Raw genomic sequence first — 22,237 nt, 5'->3', positions numbered from 1 at the left:
TAAACATGGGCTCTAAAAACGCATACCTCAAGAGCTATGCGCACTTGCTCCATAGAAGAGATGTGCTTCACAGTAGCGAAGATGAAGAAGTGCTCATAGCTCTTAAGGTGTGCGTTTCAGAGCACATGTTTACTGGACATCTTTTTCTATTTTTGTCCATACTAACACTTCTCAAAATATGTGAAGCAGAGAGCTTGCACTAGACCAAATTACTTCCACAGCATCGAAGACGAAGCAGAGCTGGTAGCTCTTAGGATATGCGTCTTAGAGACCATCTGAGACTTTGAGAAGTTGTGCCTGTAGGAGGTGCACGTGCTCGAAAAAAAAAATTAAGAGGAAGTTATTCAACAGTCAGATTTACATTTGTGTTCTTAAAAATAAAAAATAAAAATCTTAGCTTTCGAATCTAGTTATTATTGTGATCTGAATGGTAGAACGAGTATTGTATGTCCTTCACCCAAAATACAAATCAGTGGAACAACGACTGAAATGTAATGCATACACAACGCTTTTCGGGGTGAGCTTGAAAAGGAGCAATTGATTTTCATTTACATATCGATGTTAGGCAATGAAAACCTCTAAACTCCAGTTCGTTAAATTTTGCAGAACCGGTTTCTTAAAAAATATATAAAGTGATACAGTACAACACTTACTGCTCAATAGATAGTACTATAACGGGAAAAGCCAAATACAACACTATACTGCGCCGTTTGTTATGCTGACACAACGTGTATTACCAATATGTCATTACGTTGCAGTAGTAAATGTTACACCCTGGGAGAATTTAAGTAAACTGACCGTGAGTTACCTAATGGATTTGGATTATCGAACCTGAATTTAATATAACAGTAGAAACCAGATAGCTAAAGATTGAAATTTGGAAAATATCTTAAGTAGGCAAGTTTACCTAAATAAAATACGGTCGCCAGCCTAATTAGTCATAGTAATATAAACAGTACTTTTAAAGAATCTGTATTGAATTTTGGTAAAGGAAAGCTAGCATTACTTCTTCCCCAGAGAAATGCAATGAAACTCTACTCTAATCAGATAAGTGATACAGTGAACACCAGCAGTTATAAATAGTATATGCAAGTTCTCACAGAAACAGTTAACAGCATATTTCTTCCCAATAGTAATTACTTTGTTATATATGAATTATGTGATCACCAAAAGTTATGAAAGTAAAAAATCAAACTATGTAGAAATGTACATGGCCTTAGTCCTATTCCAACAGTTACTTTCCAAATAATGCAAACATAATTAAAAGTCACTTGCAATAGGATTTTTACACTCATTAAGAAGTAATATCGTGCATTTTCAACTAGAAGAAATATTGTTTCTATTTTTATGGATAAGGGCAATTACAATAACTTTTTCTTCAATAAACAAAATTGTTGTTAGGGACTCTCAAACTGGCTTTCCAAATTTCATCACACAAAATACACAAAATTCAAAATTAATTTCAACTGCAGTTATTATATTCATTATTCAAGCAGGTTTATTCATTTTAAGTAACTCAAAATTGGGGACCCTTAAACTGTCCAATACCATAAAGCAAACTAAACACACTTTTCTGAGACCATTTGTAAGATGAAAATTTAGGTATTACTCTTTCACAAATTTCACTCACCTTGCAGGACTTTTAAAACAGTTAATGCCGGTGATCTTTTATACAGGATCTCAAGTGTGACTTTAAATGCATTTTACTCTAACTAACCTCAAAATAACGTGCTTCTTTTTGCCATTAGCACAACCAGCAATTGTCACTGACAGAATTAAATGCAGTTAATCTTTGAAGAACAAATACTTTGAATTAAAGCAAATCAAACATTATGGAGGTTTTCAGAAATGCAATGTTAACAACCTCCCTTGATTTCAATGAAACCCACAGTATTTCTATATATCTTTTTGCATTCAGAATTACGCAAATAAACAAATATTCATTTTCATCAGTTTTTAAAACAGACGATTGTCGGATGTCAGTATTTATGTGGAGTGGATCCTAAGAGGTATCGTGAGAGAAACCAAATCAAGGATCGGACACAAGTTTCACATAATTTGCCTGATTATTGCAAATTAAACAACACTTAAATGTACTGACCTCTTATAACTGCCAAAGTGATTGCACAATATCGGTGGCGAGTGCATAACGGCTTCTGGTCTCTCCTCTGGATGTAATTGGCTCTATTGTCTTCTTCTTGGCGACGACATTTCCAACATTAGAGCCTTTTCCATTGATAAAGCCCAATTTTATAGCCGTGCACACATCCGAGGCCTTTCCGTATTAATCCATGTACTGGATGCCATCCTCGGCACTTGCGCAGTTCACTATATTGCTGCTCAGACCAGACTTGTCCAGTGGCTAGCTGCCGACTGACTGGGCTCTCTCACTTGGCGCCCAGACTGAGCTCCACAGCCACCTTTTAGCCCGCGCCAACCACTTTTTGGCGCGTGCCAACTCACTTCCGTTGCAAATGGGAAATACTGCAACTTTTCATTTTATTCACTGCAAGTCCCTAGGTATGAACCAGCTTGTATATATCTGTAAATAAATATCTTTTTAAAAAATCTTAATATTTAAGTACATAACATGTCAACACAAAAGCCACATAATTATATAACATTTTCCTCTAATTAATACAAAGAATTTAAATAGTAAAGCGAAAGCATTTTACACAACTTTCCACTTCATTACAATAGGTCAAAGATATTATATAGTGAAAAATACATACTTGACACTGAACAGAATTAATCAGTACAAATATTTACAGTATCAATTACGGTGTTACAACAGGTAATGTTGCTACATGTGTTCGGAAATTCCCGTTACAGGCTTCTAGGACTTGTAGAGGGGAGTGAGTACATAACATTTTGATTAGGAAGCCATGTCCAGAAACGTACCATTTCCGTTCTACGATGGTTTCAATTCAGTTGTTTAACTCATCTAATTCTGCTTAAGGCATTGAATCATGTGTGACGCAGTAAAATTACTACGTAACAATATAAAAGGAAACATTCATTTATCATTTAAGCACATTTGTTTGTATTAACATTTAAACATAACGTTCAGTACGTATGGTATGCTGGGTTCTTTTCTGTTTTAGAATAATTGAAACACATAATGTTTAAGGGTTAACACAAACAATTGTGCTTAAGTAATAAATGGATGTTTCGTTTGTTTCCTTTCGGATTGTTACCTAATAATTTTACGGTGTCAAGCCTAATCCAATTCCTCAAGCAAGAGTAGATGAGTTTCATATCTGAATTTAAACTGTCCTAGAACGGAAACGAAACGCTTCCGGACACAGGTTCCTATATAAAATGTTATGAGCTCTGTCCTCTCTACAAGTCTGAGAAATTTGTAACGGGAATTTCCGAACGCCCTGTATATTAGTATTTTAGTTACGTACAGACTGGAGAAATCTACGCACTTTCAAAGCATCAACGTATGCCATCTTTCGGTGGGACACTATATGCTGAAAGTGAAGTCTCTTTTCCGATATACTTGGTATACGTAGCACTGATTGTGAGTGACATGCTTCAGTGTTATTCATCTTTCGGGTTGTTTCGTGAAGATCAAACAGCCACCTAGGATTTGCTCGTTTCTTATTATTCACAGTAGCTACATCCGTATATGTCTCCAATATGTGCTACCCACTAGCAGCTGGAGCTAGAACTACGTCATATGTTTCAAATCTTAGCCTTTAGATGAGCAAACGTAGGAGCCATTTTGGCAATGGCTGCACGATTGTCTTTGTTTTCAAATTATGATTCAATTCGTCACTATAACACATGTTTTGTGTATGGATTAGGTGCAAAATCTGTCCTGCTCAATTTTATATCCTGTATATTGCGATAATAATTAAATTTATGTATTTATTTTCGTTGTTAATATCGTGGTTCCTTTTGAAACCACTGTGGATCTAAGGCAACATGACTAGCTGTGACATATTGTTGTATTTCCAGTTTCAGACAATGCACTCTCGCAGAATAAAGGAAAATTTTCGGGTGCCTTTTGGAAGTGATTTTTTTTTTTTTTTTTTTTTTTTTTTTTGTTGCCGACTCAGACATTGACAGATGTGTTAGCTGAAGACAATTATCTAGATTTAGGGCAGTGTGCTATAACAACAAATAGTATTCCAGAATAATCAGAAAGTCCTGGACGTCCAAGTACATCATTCGAACCATTAGCAAAAAATATGTAAAATTGTTGTTCCAGTTGAGAAACATATAACAAAGCAAAAGCATCTACCAATACATGGAGCCTCAAGACACTGTGCACACTGTAGCACAAAGAAAGAACCTCACAGAATTAAATGGGTACTCTCTGTCAAGTAGCCCTATGCCTATCCACAAAGGAACAGCATTGTATCTTGCCACCAATAGTAATGACATTTCATGCACAGTGGTTCCATTTGAAACCACTCATACGTCAATTAACGTATTAACGCTTGTTTCTCACATTGTTCTGCCTTAATTTATATCTAATAATCTAATACAAAAAGGATGATTCAAAACACCTGATTTTTAATATTTCGGCTCTGAAATACAGAATCTGAAGAAACTGCGCGATATTGAGTGGGATGTTTACTGTAGCCTTCCTGCACAACTTCAACTTTTACGTTGTGCATTGACATACTTTGCAAATTGTGCCGTGTTGGCGACGTGTGACGCTGCCAGCAGTGGTGTGGTGTGTCTTTGCGCAGGTGACTGGCGCCAGTCGCAGCCGTCTGGCGCCGCGCTGCTGCTGGGGTCTCCGCTGCTGGCGATGCTGGCCGTCCGCTGCCTGCACTGAAACCGCACCATCACCAGCGTTGCGTCACTGCAGGTAATATCATACCCTAGCGCCACAATGCAGGTGGCATACAGGCAAGACCATCAGAAACGAGTAGCTGTATTACGAAACAGAGATCGTGTGAAACACATCTCGTTATGTTCGTCTATGAATGACACAGCGCCGTAGACATCGACGATAAAGTTGATGCGGTGTTCCTTGACTTCCGAAATGCATTTATTGGAGTTCAGCACAGTAGCTTAGCGAACAAAATACGAACTTAGTGAGTATCGGACTTCCTGGACAGACAACACACAAAAAGTAAGAATGCAAAGCCCCGCAGCAGTATCATCGAATAATTGTCCTCGGACTTCTAGCCGCGTCAAGTGATTAAAACGCGACGAGCTTTCGACTTGACACTCCTTGGTCATTGTCAAATGGAATGACTGTTGATGAGTTGCTAGTGCTTCCTTACGTCCTCTAACCGCCTGCTGTGACGTCACTGATGCTCACGCCAGGAAAAAAATTAGAATACCTGGAAAGACGACGTAGATTTTTATCCGATGATGGCATATGTCACCTGGGAGATAGTACATCTACATCTACATCCATACTCCGCAAGCCACCTGACGGTGTGTGGCGCTGGGTACCTTGAGTACCTCTATCGGTTCACCCTTCTATTCCAGTCTCGTATTGTTCGTGGAAAGAAGGATTGTCGGTATGCCTCTATGTGGGCTCTAATCTCTCTGATTTTATCCTCATGGCCTCTTCGCGAGATATACGTAGGAGGGAGCAATATACTGCTTGACTCCTCGGTGTTTTCGAAACTTCAACAAAAGCCCATACCGAGTTACTGAGCGTCTCTCCTGCAGAGTATTCCACTGGAGTTTATCTATCATCTCCGTAACGCTTCCGCGATTACTAAATGATCCTGTAACGAAGCGCGCTGCTCTCCGTTGGATCTTCTCTATCTCTTCTATCAACCCTATCTGGTACGGATCCCACACTGCTGAGCAGTATTCAAGCAGTGGGCGAACAAGCATACTGTAACCTACTTCCTTTGTTTTCGGATTGCATTTCCTTAGGATTCCTCCAATGAATCTCAGTCTGGCATCTGCTTTACCGGCGATCAACTTTATATGATCATTCCATTTTAAATCACTCCTAATGCGCACTCCCAGATAATTTATGGAATTAACTGCTTCCAGTTGCTGACCAACTATATTGTAGCTAAACGGTATGGGATCTTTCTTTCTATGTATTCGCAGCACATGGTAGATGTACTGATTAAGATTTCAACGTCGTCTGCCAACAGATAGGGTAATGGTATAGCAAACAGAGCGCTGTCTGTGTCTACCCTTTAACAGGAAATGCTCAGAACCAAAAGGCTCAGTGTGGTGCAGACCTGTGAAGCAAGCAAGTAATCGTGCCACGGAGACACACTAATGCTTCCTATAGCCGACTGACTGAGTTCGAAAGGAGTCAAATTTTGGCCTTCCGATTGGTGAAATGGTCCTTTCGGAGAATTGTCACGTAAGATGGATGTGCTGTGTCAGCTGTGAAACGATGTTGGTATCAGTGATCACTCTAAAGTTCTCAAGCCCGTAGACGAGATTCTGAACGTCCATGCAGCACAGTCGCCCGCCAGGTTCGCCGTATTGTAAGGGAAGCAGTGGCAGAGAGTACAGCTACCACAACACAGATAAGAGGGCGTGTGAGCCCAAACGTGTCAACACGAACTGTTGTGAACCAGTTATTAGCTGTGAGACTACGGGCACGCACACTTCGAGCGCGTCTTCCACTCACACCACAGCATCGACGTGCACAGCTCGACTGGTGCTGTCAGAGGATCACTTGGAAGATAGGTTCGTGCGCCGTGGTCTGCAGCGAGGAAAGCATATTCTGCCTGCAAGCAAGTGATCATTGTTTGCGTGTATGATGTAGACTTGTTGAGCACGCCGTGGTCTTCGGCGATGAAAGCAGATTCTTTCTGTACGCAAGGCATGCACGTAAACGCTGGTCGTTTGCATGTGCGACATAGACCTGGTGAGCACTGTTTCGTAGAGTGAATTGTCCAAGACACACTGGCCACATCCCAACCCCTATGGTCTGGGATGCGATAAGCCACAACACCTGTTCACCTTTGGTGTTTCTAGAGGGGGCGTTAACAGCAAGTTCAAAATGGTTCAAATGGCTCTAAGCACTATGGGACTTAAAATTTGAGGTCATCAGTCCCCTATGCTTAGAACTACTTAAACCTAACTAGCCCAAGGACATCACACACATCCACGCCCGAGGCAAGATTCGAACCTGCGACCGTAGCAACAGCGCGGTTCCGGACTGAAGCGTCTAGAACCGCTCGGCCACAACCGCCGGCTTTAGACTCGTTATTCTGCTGTTCTTACAACAGGAAGGTGATGTGTTGTCCCACCAGCATAATGCTCCCCCACACATTGGCCGTGAAATTCAACGTGTTGTGCAAGACGCTCGGCTACTTCCCTCGCCAGCATTATTTTCGGAATTGCCTCCAATTGCGTAAGTGTGGGATATGAAGTGACGAGAAGTGACTCGTGTGACTCGTCAGCCGCCATCTGTTATAGAACTACGCGTTCAGGTCGAACAGGCGTGGCTTAACGTATCGCATGACAGTATTCGCCATCTGTGCGATCGACTGAATGCCGGAGACAGCGCCTGCATTGCACCAGTGAAGGCTACACTGCGTACTATCTGGGCGCTTCAACATGGCGCGATACCTGGTACCTCAGAGTCGCTTGTACTATTGATCTGTAAATGTAATCATTTCGTGCACTCTAAGTGCACTGTTGCAACAATAAATCTTGAGTGAATTGGAAACCTCTAAAAGGCGTATTATTATTTTTTTTTTTTTTCCAGCAGTGTATATGGGCCTGAGTTGGTTTTGCGTTCGATACGCCCTCTTCAACTGAACAATCACTGGATCCCACGCCGCACTGACCTGCAGGTCTCATTTTCTATACTACTGGCCATTAAAATTGCTACACCAAGAAGAAATGCAGATGATAAACGGGTATTCATTGGACAAATATATTATACTAGAACTAAAATGTGATCACATTTTCACGCAAATGGTTCAAATGGCTCTGAGCACTATGGGACTCAACTCCTGTGGTCATAAGTCCCCTAGAACTTAGAACTACTTAAACCTAACTAATCCTAAGGACATCACACACATCCATGGCCGAGGCAGGATTCGAACCTGCGACCTTAGCGATTTTCACGCAATTTGGGTGCATAGATCCTGAGAAATCAGTACCCAGAACAACCACCTCTGGCCGTAATAACGGCCTTGATACACCTTGGCATTGAGTCAAACAGAGCTTGGATGGCGTGTTCAGGTACAGCTGCCTATGCAGCTTCAACACGATACCACAGTTCATCAAGAGTAGTGACTGGCGTATTGAGACGAGCCAGTTGCTCGGCCACCATTGACCAGACGATTCCAATTGGTGAGAGATCTGGAGAATGTGCTGCCCAGGGCAGCAGTCGAACATTTTCTGTATCCTGAAAGGCCCGTACAGGACCTGCAACATGCGGTCGTGCATTATGCTGCTGAAATGTAGGGTTTCGCAGGGATCGAATGAAGGGTAGAGCCACGAGTCGTAACACATCTGAAATGTAACGTCCACTGTTCAAAGTGCCGTCAATGCGAACAAGAGGTGACCGAGACGTGTAACCAATGGCAGCCCATACCGTCAGGCCGGGTGATACACCAGTATGGCGATGACGAATACACGTTTCCAATGAGTGTTCACCGCGATGTCGCCAAACGCGGATGTGACCATCATGATGCTGTAAACAGAACCTGGATTCATTCGAAAAAATGACGTTTTACCATTCGTGCACCCGGGTTCGTCGTTGAGTACACCATCGCTGGAGCTCCTGTCTGTGAGGTAGCGTCAAGGGTAACCGCAGCCATGGTCTCCGAGCTGATAGTCAATGCTGCTGCAAACGTCGTCGAACTGATCGTGCAGATGGTTGTTGTCTTGCAAACGTCCCCATCTGTTGACTCACGGATCGAGACGTGGCTGCACGATCCGTTACTGCCACGCGGATAAGATGCCTATCATCTCGACTGCTAGTGATACGAGGCCGTTGGGATCCAGCACGGCGCCGTTCCGTATTACCCTCCTGAACCCACCGATTCCATATTGTGCTAACAGTCATTGGCTCTCGACCAACGCGAGCAGCAATGTTTGCGAAAGCAAAGAGAGCTTCACTGCAAATTTAAACGCAGCCAAAACCTCTCAGGCAAACAGAAGCTAAACGATGTCCAAGTTAGCGTGAGGAGAGCTATGCGTGAAGCGTTCAGTGAATTCGAAAGTAAAATTCTATGTACCGACTTGACAGAAAATCCTAGGAAGTTCTGGTCTTACGCTAAATCAGTAAGTGGATCGAAACAGCATATCCAGACACTCTGGGATGATAATGGCATTGAAACAGAGGATGAAACGCGCTAAACTGAAATACTAAACACCTTTTTCCAAAGCTGTTTCACAGAGGAAGACCGCACTGCAGATCCTTCTCTAAATCCTCGCACGAATGAAAAAATGGCTGACATCGAAATAAGTGTCCATGGACTAGAAAAGCAACTGAAATCACTCAACAGAGGAAAGTCCACTGGACCTGACGGGATACCAGCTCGATTCTACACAGAGTACGCGAAAGAACTTGCCCCCCTTCTAACAGCCGTGTACCGGAAGTCTCTAGAGGAACGGAAGGTTCCAAATGATTGGAAAAGAGCACAGGTAGTTCCAGTTTTCCAGAAGGGTCGTCGAGCAGATGCGCAAAACTATAGGCCTATATCTCTGACATCGACCTGTTGTAGAATTTCAGAACATGTTTCTTGCTCGCTTATCATGTCATTTCTGGAAACCCAGAATCTACTATGTAGGAATCAACATGAATTCCGGAAACAGCGATCGTGTGAGGCCCAACTCGCTTTATTTGTTGATGAGACCCAGAAAATGTTAGATACAGGCCCCCAGGTAGATGCTATTTTCCATGACTTCCGAAAGGCGTTCGATACAGTTCCGCACTGTTCCCTGATAAACAAAGTAAGAGCCTACGGAATATCAGACCAGCTGTGTGGCTGCATTGAAGAGTTTTTAGCAAACAGGACACAGCATGTTGTTCTCAATGGAGAGACGTCTACAGACGTTAAAGTAACCTCTGGCGTGCCACAGGGGAGTGTTATGGGACCATTGCTTTTCACAATATATATAAATGACCTAGTAGATAGTGTTGAAAGTTCATGCTGCTTTTCACGGATGATGCTGTAGTATACAGAGAAGTTGCAGCATTAGAAAATTGCAGCAAAATGCAGGAAGATCTGCAGCGGATAGGCACTTGGTGCAGGGAGTGGCAGCTGACCCTTAACTTAGACAAATGTAATGTATTGCGAATACATAGAAAGAAGGATCCTTTATTGTATGATTATATGATAGCAGAACAAACACTGGTAGCAGTTACTTCTGTAAAATATCTGGGAGTATGCGTACGGAACGATTTGAAGTGGAATGGTCATATAAAATTAATTGTTGGCAAGGAAGGTGCCAGGTTGAGATTCATTGGGAGAGTCCTTAGAAAATGTAGTCCATCAACAAAGGAGGTGGCTTACAAAACACTCGTTTGACCTGTACTTGAATATTGTTCATCAGTGTGGGATCCGTACTAGGTCGGGTTGACGGAGGAGATACAGAAGATCCAAAGAAGAGCGGCGCGTTTCGTCACAGGGTTATTTGGTAAGCCTGATAGCGTTATAGAGATGTTTAGCAAACTCAAGTGGCAGACTCTGCAAGAGAGGCGCTCTGCATCGCGGTGTAGCTTGCTGCCCAGGTTTCGAGAGTGTGCGTTTCTGGATGAGGTATAGAATAAATTGCTTCCCCCTACTTATACCTCCCGAGGAAATCACGAATGTAATATTAGAGAGATTCGAGCGCGCACGGAGGCTTTCCGGCAGTCGTTCTTCCCGCGAACCATACGCGACTGGAACAGGAAAGATAGGTAATGACAGTGGCACGTAAAGTGCCCTCCGCCACATACCGTTGGGTGGCTTGCGGTGTATAAATGTAGATGTAGATACGATAAACCGTAATCGCGATAGGCTACAATCCGACCTTTATCAAAGTCGGAAACGTGATGGTACGCATTTCTCCTCCTCACACGAGGCATCACAACAACGTTTCACCTGGCAACGCCGGTCAACTGCTATTTGTGTATGAGAAATAGGTTGGAAACTTCCCTCACGTCAGGACGTTGTAATTGTCGCCACCGGCGCCAACCTTGTGTGAATGCTCTGAAAAGCTAATCATTTGCACATCACAGCATCTTCTTCCTGTAGGTTAAATTTCGCGTCTGTGGACGATCATCTTCGTGGTGTAGCAATTTTAGTGGCCAGTAGTGGATTATGGATGTTCTCAGGGATTTTTTTATTTCGATGGCTTCCTTAATTACACAGTCACAGAAGCAGTTTGTACGAGTAACGATAGAGTTTTCTTAAAATCTGATCCGATGAGCGTTTTCTAGAGCATGCTCAGCTAAAGTTGATTTTGCAGTGTAGCGTAGACTATTAAACAAAAAATGGTTCAAATGGCTCTGAGCACTATGGGACTTAACTTCTGAGGTCATCAGTCCCCTAGAACTCAGAACTACTTAAACCTAACCAACCTAAGGACATCACACACATCCATGCGCGAGGCAGGGTTCGAACCTGCGACCGTAGCGGTCGCGCGGTTCCAGATTGTAGCGCCTAGAACCGCTCGGCCACCCTGGCCAGCGACTATTAAACATCTAAGGCTACTTCCTGGGTTGTTGTACAGTGCGCACTGTTTGTCCGATGTCACATTGGCCACACTCAGACGATGCACTGCCCTTCCTCGACGTCCTCGTCCGCCGCAAATGAAGTGGATGACTTATCCACAGCGTTTACAGAAAAACTGTGTACGTCTGTCTGTACTTACATGCCATCAGCCATCGTCACCCGGCGCAGAAGCTCACTGTGTTACAGACATTGGCACATCGAGCGAGAACGATGTTAGTCACTTATTACCTGCACCATGAGCTGAGCTTCTTACGTAAGGAGTAGGTACTCGTGTGAGTGGCATGGTTGCACCCTAGGATGAACATTGGAATAACTGTTCATCTCTAAACTCAGCGCAGTCTATAAATGAAGTTATCTCACGCAAGCGTAGCAGTAAGACCATCGCCATGAAGCAGGAAAAGAAATTTGCTTCTTGCCGTTCTGTCGCTCCATGTCGGGCAAGATACTCTGCCTACTGAAAAGACACAATACAAATCGACCTTCAGATTTCCGTCAAAAATCCAGTATTTACAAAGACCAGTTAAAGACGCAGTAGGCCTCATAGCACCTAGGGTCTACAACACACCTTGCGACTGTGTCCAACCTTCCGTCGGACAAACAGTTCACACGGTAGACCAACGCAAGACGAAGCGTGAGAGTTTTTATTGCCTATGCTACCCAGAAAAATCTGCTGCAGCTGAACATGAGCTGACCTCTGTTGTGGTTTGCTCTAATTGCTTCTAGGATTGTGTAACTGAAGAAGCCATCGAAATAAAAATCACCGATAACACCCTTAATAGAGAAGGCGGTCTACAGCTCAGCGCGGCGTGGGATCTAGCGATCGTGAAGTTGAAGAGGGCGCCTCGAACGTGAAGCCTGCGATGCCCCTATACGGCAGTGTCCTGAACACCAGTGACGTCATACCCGGCCGCTAGAACTTATAAGGGTGTATCAGCAGCCCATCAACAGTCATACCACCCAACAATGGCCAGGGAGTGCTTGGCCGAAAGCTCATGCATTTTAACCACTTGACGCGCACCGAAATCAGACATCTTTTTATTCAGGTCTGAACGTGTCCCCTTAATAGAATGAAATCGACAGATGTAAATGTATTTTCGAGACTGCCTCAAGGAAATGTTACAGAGTCGTTACTGTTTACAGTGTACACCGCAGGAAAAGAAAAATGCAACATCCTCAAGAACTGTGTTCAGTGGCACCAGGGTATAATGTTCGTATACTGAAAGGTTGTCGTGTTAGTGGTTCGATTGTCACTGTCATCGACGATTAGATAACGCTCAGGGCACTTGCCCGCGCGCCCTCTGTTTTTTTTCTGCAAACAGTAACTGTCCTGAGCTTAGAGGTGAACAGCGATCGCAACATTAATTCTATAGTGCAATCATGCTCATAAATTAAGGGTAATGCATATACATGGTGAAACAACGCTCTGGTGGGCGGTTTGCGGGTTTAAATCACCTCTGGGTATGACCAGGCGGTGCATTTGACCTGCGGTCGTCGCACGGTGGTGTTGGCAGCAGTCCACATACGCAGAGGTGTGTTGGTGCAGGTCAGAGTACGGTGCAGCGAGTAAGTGTGCAGATGTTTTCAGATGTGCTAATGGTGACTGTATTGACAATGGCTCAAAAAACACATATTGGTGACGTTATGAGGAGTAGAATACTAGGGCGACTGGAGGTTAGTCAAACACAGCAGGTCGTCGCACGGGCCTTCCGTGTGACACAAAGTGTGATCTCAAGATTGTGGCAACGATTCCAGCAGACAGAAAACGTTTCAAGGCGCTACAGTACGGGACGTCCACAGTGTACAACACCACACGAAGACCGATATCTCACCATCAGTGCCCATAGATGGTCATGGAGTACTGCAGGTAGCCTTGCTCGAGACCTTACTACAGCCACTAGAACAGTTGTCTCCACGGTCACAGTCTATAGACGACTGAACAGACATGGTTTATTCGTCCAAAGACCTGCAAGGTGCATTCCACTGACCCCTGGTCACAGGAGAACCCGTAAAGCCTGGTGTCAAGAACACAGTACACGGTCATTCGAACAGTGAACCCAGGTTATATTCACGGACGAGTCCAGGTATAGTCTGAACAATGATTCTCGCCGGGTTTTCATCTGGCGTGAACAAGGGACCAGAAACCAACCCCTTAATATCCTTGAAAGGGACCTGTATGGAGGTCATCGTTTGATGGTGTGGGGTGGGATTATGATTGGTGCACGTACACCCCTGCATGTCTTTGACAGAGGAACTGTAACAGGTCAGGTGTATTGGGACGTCATTTTGCACCAGTATGTCCACCTTTTCAGGGATGCAGTGGGTCCCACCTTCCTCCTGATGGATGATAACGCACGGTCCCACCGAGCTGCCATCGTGGAGGAGTACCTTGAAACAGAAGATATCAGGCGAATGGAGTGGCCTGTCTGTTCTCCAGACCTAAACCCCATAGAGCACGTCTGGGAAGCTCTAGTCCGGCGTATCGCTGCACATATTCAAACCCCTAGGACACTTCAAAAGCGCCGACAGGCACTGGTGAAAGAATGGGAGGCTACACCCCAGCAGCTGCTTGACCGCCTGCTCCAGAGTATTGCAACACGTTGTGCGGCCTGTGAACGTGTACATGGTGATCATATCCCATACTGATGTCGGGGTACATGCGCAGGGAACAGTGGCGGTTTGTAGCACATGTGTTTCGGGACGGTTTTCTCAACTTATCACCAATACCGTGGACTTACAGATCTGTGTCGTGTGTGTTCCCTTTGTGCCTATGCTATTAGCTCCAGTTTTATGTAGTGCCACGTTATGTGGCACCACATTCTGCAATTATGAGCATGAGTGTACAACCATACCCCGCCGACGAGTACGTATTCCCGTTGAACAACTGCAGCCATTTGGAACTGGTCGTATGGACACATCGACGGACTCCTGTAAATGTTGTGCACAATATGTCAGTGGCTTGCCGCTGCTTTCAGCAGTGGCTGGTGGAAAATTCGCACAGCTGTTGCGCAGCTTCTGGACGCCCCCGCAGTACAAACGGACATCAAGATCGACGCTTTGTTCGATCAGCGTAGTCCGACCGATCATCATTCAGGGAAGTAATTCGGGTACATATTACACCTGCTGTTTCACCGAGTACCATTTAAACCGCCTGCTTGCAGCAAGACTGAGATTACATGTGCCTCTGGACAGGCAGCCACCAACACCTCGACACCGCCAAGCACGGCTGCTCCGGTATCGTGAAAATGTCACTTGGACATCGCAGTGGCGCTTTGACGTCTTCTGTAAAGAATTTTCTGTCAATAAGTGAATGATGGGGGTACACGTGTACGGAGTAGACCTGTTATGGAGTGCATGCGCCCACAGCACGCAGCCCCCATCCTATTCTTTATGGTGAATTAAAACACTAGCTTACATTTGGTGTTTCTTCAGGGTAAAGTAATCAGTTCCCGCAACATATCACAGATTGTTATCGCGGAGCTACTGCCAATTCTTCGACGGGAACGTGATGTGCCTTTTCAGCAGGACAACGCACGACAACATACGGCTTCTGCTACGCAATGTACTCTTCGTGGAATACAACAAACGCCCTGGCCAGAAAGAGCACTAGATATCTCGCCAATTGAATTATTATGGGACATGGTGAGGTGGAAACTTACTTGTCCTCCATAGCCGGCAGAACCACTGCCAAACTGCAAATAATGGCACTAGGTGCTTGGGACAATCTATCGTAAGATGCCATCCTGCATCTCTATGATCATCTGCATGTAATAATATACGCCGGCCTTGCCGCCAGAGGGGCTACACTTCGTACTGATGCGACAGTTCACTGTTGATATGTGCGTTTTATTTGGTCTGAAGTAGTTGTCAAGCACTTCTACAAAGACGAACTACCTGCCACATCACTTGTTAGTAGAATGAGCTTGCTGCATTTTTTTTCAACAGAGTAAAAGCCTGCAGTTAATTGCGCGTCTTCCTCGTTTGATATGTTAGCTTGCTCATATCCATTACTCCCTCATCCATGGGACAAGGCAGACAATGCCATTCCTTGCAGGAAGACTGCAGCGCCGGTAGAATGCAGCAAAATACAGGAAGACCTGCAGAGGATGGACGACTGATGCAGGGATTGCCATTTGGCCTTGAACGTAAATAAATGTAACGTATTATACATTAATAGGCGAAGAAGTCCATTACAGTCGGATCACACAACTGGTGATAAATAATTGGAAACACTAACAACCGTAAAATACCTGTGACTAATAGTCCAGAGTGTGATGATCACTTAGCAGAAATTTTAGAAAAACAGATACCAGTTTAAGCTCCATTCGTGGGATCTTTAAGAAATGTAATGCACCCACGAGATAAGTGGCTAATACAACACTCATTCTATTTATTCTTGACTACTGATCATCTTAACTAGGTGGGATTAATAGAAGAGATAGAGAAATCCAACGAGGCGCGTCACATTTCGACGCTAGTTCCCCTTTAGTAAGCGTAAGAGCTTTACGAAGATCCTCAACAGTCTCCTGTGGCAGACGCTACAACAGAAGCGTTGTGCATCACGGAGAGGTTTACTATTGAAATTCCGACAGCATGTATTCCCAGTATAGTCGTGCAACATATTACTTCTTTGCACATAAGCTGCTCAGCCAGAACGTTGTAACCACCTACCTAATAGTTCGTATGTCCATCTTTGGCACGAATAACTGAGGCGACACGTCCTGGCATGGAAGCAATGAGGCCTTGGTAGGTCGCTTCAGGGAGTTGGCACCACATCTGCACACACAAGTCACCTAATTTCCGTAAATTCCGGAGAGGGTGCAATGAACTCTGACGCCACATTCAATCACATCCCAGATGTGTTCTGATCTGGTGAGTTGGGGGGCCATCGAATCAATTGGAACTCGCTACTGTGTTCCTCGAACCACTCCATCACACACCTGGTCTTGTAAAATGGCGCATTATCTTGTTGAAAAATGCCACTGCCGTCGAGAAGTACGATCGTCATGCAGGGATGTACGTGATCTGCAACCAATGTACGATAGTCTTTGGCCGTCGTGATGCCTTTCACGTTTCCGACTGGACCCATGAATGCCCACGCGAATGTTCCTCAGATCATAATGGAGACGCCACCAGCTTGCCTCCATCCCCCAGTACAGTTGTCAAGGAGCTGTTCCCCTGGAAGACGACGGATTCGCGCCCTCCAATCGGCATGATGAAAAAGGTATGGGGATTCATCAGACCATGCAACGCTCTGCCACTGCGCTAACGTCCAGTGCCGTTGGCCATGTGCCCATTTCAGTCGTAGTTAACGATGTCGTGGTGTTAACATTGGCACATATATGGTCGCCGGCTGCGAAGGCCCATATTAACTCGGCCATCGTTCGCCGCCTATCGTGTTTTACCAGTCTTCCCAGCCTATGACGTCCGACAACTGTAATGAGGAGTGGCCACCCAACCCCACGGCCTCTGGACGTGGCTTCACCACGGTTTCGCCACACTCACCACAGCACTCCTCGAGCAGCCGACAAGTCGTGCAGTTTTCAAAATGCTCGTGCCGAGCCTCCGGGCCATCAACTTCTGCCCTCAAGTCAAACAGATAGATCGCGTGCCTTCCCCATTCCACGCACGGACAGCACGCTCGCTAATACTATGTGCACTGTGCGTGTGTCTGACTAGCTGTTATTTCCCACCAGGTGTGGCTGCTATCTCCTGGGCGGGTTTATATAGATAGTAGGTCGGTGGTCATAAAGTTCTCGCTGCTCAGTGTACATCTCGTGAAATGACCAAGGCGAAAAAGTCGGAGAAATTCGAGTTCCTACGGAGGTTTATTGACTATCTTTCTCCTCACGCACCATTGTGTATGCAACATAGAAGTAATAGCGGTACCACAAGTAGTCCCCGCAACATATCGTAAGGTAGCTTGTGTAATACTGGTGCAGATGGTACATCTCCAAACACAAGCTCACCATACGCAAAATTACCCACCTGTCGTGTCGAAGACAATACTAGCACATTACAGCAAACGTAGAGCGAAGGGCAGCGAGTATAGAATGACGTTCAAAAAGTTCGCAAAGGTTGTATACAGCAGTTCTTGCCGTGTTGGCCGATGTAAATATAGGGTGTAACGTCGATGTGCAGAACTGGCAAAAAGGCACGGTTACCTTCGGCCATACCATGTCTGTCTGTGAATGGACAGTTTGATTTTGCATACGTATCTTGGTACACAGCTCTGCTTGTTTACATATAATGGCAAACATACCAACCTACTGGGCTCCCACAGTCGTAAATGAAGGACTAGAGCGATGAGACCGTCTGCTTACCCACTCGTGGGTAAAAATAAAGCTGCAGGACAGCGACATTGTTTCTTGTAGACTCGTTCCAGAATCACCACTACGGAGAGAATTGCGTCTCGGGGATATCTTGGTTGTTTTAACAATATGGAAAAATGTTCGCTTAGTGATATAACAGGAATATTGATTAAGCTGGACTACACCAAACTGCTCAGCTCCCAGGTTTCAGTGCATGGTCCACATTTTGACCAGTACATTATCAGTCCACTCATTGTGCTCACCAGGCTAAAACCATGAGGTTTTTGCTCGAGAAACGTTCCATAAGAATAACAGATCTGGAGTGGGCTGCGAAGTTTCTATATACGAACTCAGTTGACGAACTCTGGGCCGGGCGGAGTGGCCGCGCGGTTTGAGGCGCCATGTCACGGGTTCAAATGGCTCTGGGCACTATGGGACTTGACATCTGAGGTCATCAGTCTCCTAGAACGTAGAACTACTTAAACCTAACGTATTTTACAAGTAGCGCTAAATATGTCGTTGTTTGACTTATCATTGTTGTGTGTGCTTTTATTGGCACAATTACGAATTTTTCGAGACAACGGGTCACAAGAAGCACTTGGACATTGGACGGTCTGATTTCACAATTTTCACAAGCTTTAACATGTACTGACAGCATAGTGAGACTGGTGTACGTACTTAGACGAGAAGACAGTAGAGGCTCCAAGGTTCTAATCTGCCCATGACTTGGAGAGAGGCATGCTGACTCCCGGTACCACCGTACAGCAACCAAATGACGTCACAAGCAAGAGGATTACACAGAGGTCGAATAGTATTACGTACTCTTCAGGGCCTGGTCGCGGAGCTCCTCTTCTACACAGACAGACTGCGGAGGTGAGGGCGTGGTGTACACTTCTAGCTAATGATTTTTTGCCAATGATCTAGAAAGTAATGACACCTGAAGCTGATGGTGGTGATCTGTCCGACGTACGGCGAGATCATACTCAGCACTCCCTTTGCATATCTGAAAGGTGTAAACAATAAAAAAAACACCTGTGAAAATTGTTCATAACCTTGTACTACATATTGCTGAGTAGGACAAAATCTTCTATTCAGTACAACTAATTCCTCATACGAAGGCTCCCCGTAGTAGCAGCTCGGTTAGTTGTATCACTCTTTTATACAGATAATTTGTTTGTTTTGATTTGAAGCTTTAGCACACTTAAATTTCAGTGTGAGAAAGAAACTTCTGGATTGTGTACGTATACAAAGTAACATGTAATAGAAATATAAATGAAGTATCCAACGTAAACAAGTATAGTAGGAGTAGTTATTCGAATTATAAACCCAAGAGCATAAATTATAATTACATTTGGTCCCGGCAGAGCTTCGAGTCCTCCATAGGGCATGGGTGTGTGTTTGTGTGTCCTTAGAATAATTTAGGATAAGTAGTGTGTAAGCTTAGGGACTGATGACCTTAGCAGTTAAGTCTCATAAGATTTCACGCACATTTGAACATTTTGAACATAATTACATTGTTTATATAAGAAATTAGAGGATACAATGATTTTTTGTTATTAATCAGTTAAAGATAAGTGCACATTGTTTTTGTAAAACAGTCCATGGAAGAGCAAATTTCCCAATAAAAATACTCCCGTGAATCTGTACAGTCAAAATGTTTGCTTGCACCGATAAATGAGCTATTATGAATGTCTCACAATGTACCATTACATAATGTGCAGTCAAATTCATATAACCCTTCTAAGCCCCAATCTACACAGAAATCAATTCATCGCTTCACAGTCTTCGAGATCCATTAATAACTGAACAGGATAAAATAGTAGAAACTTAATAAAAAAAAATTAGCAAAATATTCTTCTGGATTTAAGCTCTTATTACCACAGCACCTTTTATTAAATTGAAACGCTCACTTCGATGAATAATTGCGTTTAATGTACTCCTATAGAATGAGAATAACGATATGCTCAATTTAAAAAAGGTAATAACAACTAGTGAATTCATTTCAAACCTCTTGTAGATGCTGAGTATTAATTTTCTTTCCTCAGTGACTCACCGCTGCCCCACAGGTCTCACCACAGCAACAAAGCACAACTAAATAACTCCATGCAACTAACATGACAGACGGCTTAGTAACTAGCAACAGAAAGAAACTTGCAAAGTGATAAGAAGGTTCCTTTAAAAGTCTGCTTACTACAAGAGTTGAATCAGAGACTTAGAAAGATAACAGCGAGAATAATGCTACTCAGTAATTCTAGGTGAGGACCATGAATCCAGTCTAGCTATGAAGAAACGAAAGATGATGTATCAAGAGAGGCGATTTAAGCTGGAGGTAAAGTAACACAAAAAGAAACTTGCGTAGCAGAAAATTCCCCAAAAGTACTTCATAAGAAAGCAGATAGGAAACACATAAAAAAAATTGTAGGTCTATGCCTCCTCTTCGCAATGCACAAGACATTCATTAAAATAATCACCAAACGCGTATTTTAATCTTGCATCCAACTGGATATAGGTCATTTTCCGCTGATAAAACTGGAACAAAATTTTAGAAGGGCAATGGGTATTAATTACGGCTGAGTGTGGCAGTCACCGATTAAGTGAAAGCTTTTGACTCAGTTTCAAAACAATCCGCACTAACAGATTTTGAGAAACAAAGCGCTGAATTCTCTTTCATTAGTATACTGCAGAACATATACATCAATACTAGGGCTTCCAATAGACTACATAACAATAGTGGGAAATTTGCAATGCAAAGAGGACTCAAGCAAAGACATTCCATTTCACCAAAACTATTACGACCAGTCCTAGAGAAAGTGGTAAAATGATAAAGGAATACGTGTTAACTAGACTTATCTGAACCACCTTAGTTTTGCTTCCGACGTGCTGTGCTCTAATGTAGATGAACTTCAACAGCGGGTGAAATAATTTAATACAGCAAGCTCGAAGGTAGGCACGTTAAACAACTACTATAAGAAAAAATACATTGATATGAAATTATTGCAAACTAATAAATAAATTCTAGTATCATATGACGAGTTTTTGTATTTAAGACAATAATAATAATGTTGTGTGACGAGAGCCTCCCATCGGGTAGACCGCTCGCCTGGTGCAAGTCTTTCGATTTGGCGCCACATCGGCGACTTGCGCGTCGATGGGGATGAAATGATGATGATTAGGACAACACAACAACCAGTCCCTGAGCGGAGAAAATCCCCGATCCAGCCGGGAATCGAACCCGGACCCTTAGGATTGACAGTCTGTCGCGCTGACCACTCAGTTGCCGGGGGCGGACATTTAAGACAATGGGAAACAGTAATGGCATCGTCGCAAATGAAATAAACAGAACAACAAGTACTGAAAAGTTTGCACTAATTTCAGCTTACGACACTGCATCTACGTTGATTTCAACCCCTCTGATCCAGTAATTTCATTTCACACACTATTTGTATTCACAAGAATAATATAATATGGAAGTTAAAAGCAAAATTACCTCACTCTGTAGCATAACTCAAAATTTTACGCACTTACGTTCACATCAACAAATATTAAAAGACGTTTCTTTCACTTTAATAATTCCAAGGCATATTACAGAGTATCGGTAAATGACGGGATGGGCGGACGGAAGTGCTAACATTCAGTTTAGTAACGATGAACTTGATATCACATTTTCTGTTGTATATCTGCATTCACCATAAGTTAGTAACAACAGATCCTCTTGTTAATAAAGAAAACAAATTTCCGCTTTGGGTCCGATATCATTACGAATAAACTGACGGAAAACCACCAAGAAGGAGTTGGACGAAAGAAACAAAAGTTGGTAGGCGTTTTACCACATCTGAATGATGACGTCTATTCAAATTTCGCATAAGAGTGTCGCCAGTAGCTCCAGTATGAGGATGGAAATCAGTTTTCCTTTAATACACACTGTAACGGTTATGAGCGTTGGTTATCTTTGTGATTGGACGCGGTGAGCTGACGTTAAGTAAAGAATGCCTTTAAGGGGCTCCGGAACGCCCTATACTTGCAATGTTAAAATAACGCTTATAAATTACATCTTTCCTCACAAAGTATTTGAGGTAGGAAGTTGAACTTTTTACAGATTATTTATTGGAATATGGGCTACAACTTAACACAGGGATTTTACAAAATTTTAGTTCAGTTATTAAAGATGATTTTTTCAATTGTAATGAAAATTCACAACATTTTTTGCAATTTTTTATTTATATATTCAAAAATATACAGTTTTTTGGAAAAAGGCTGTGTTAAATTATGCAGAAGGTACTGTGTAACATTTACTGA

At 43.5% G+C, this 22,237-nt stretch overlaps 1 protein-coding gene across 1 annotated transcript in view; it reads left to right on the top strand.

The window, feature by feature from the left end:
* The window catches only part of LOC126481602 (lachesin-like), a 760,765-nt gene that overhangs the window by 696,159 nt on the left and 42,369 nt on the right, over positions 1–22,237 (top strand). Inside the window, exon 9 of the mRNA XM_050105472.1 lies at positions 4,707–4,828. Coding sequence (XP_049961429.1) covers positions 4,707–4,795 — 89 coding nt within the window. The 3' untranslated portion in view covers positions 4,796–4,828. The remainder of the gene's footprint in view (positions 1–4,706; positions 4,829–22,237) is intronic.

The sequence above is a fragment of the Schistocerca serialis genome, chromosome 1 (genome assembly GCF_023864345.2).
Source record: "Schistocerca serialis cubense isolate TAMUIC-IGC-003099 chromosome 1, iqSchSeri2.2, whole genome shotgun sequence".
NCBI classification, from domain to species: domain Eukaryota; kingdom Metazoa; phylum Arthropoda; class Insecta; order Orthoptera; family Acrididae; genus Schistocerca; species Schistocerca serialis.
The sequence above is the reverse complement of the archived record's forward strand: the minus strand, read 5'-3'. Positions and strand labels throughout refer to the sequence as shown.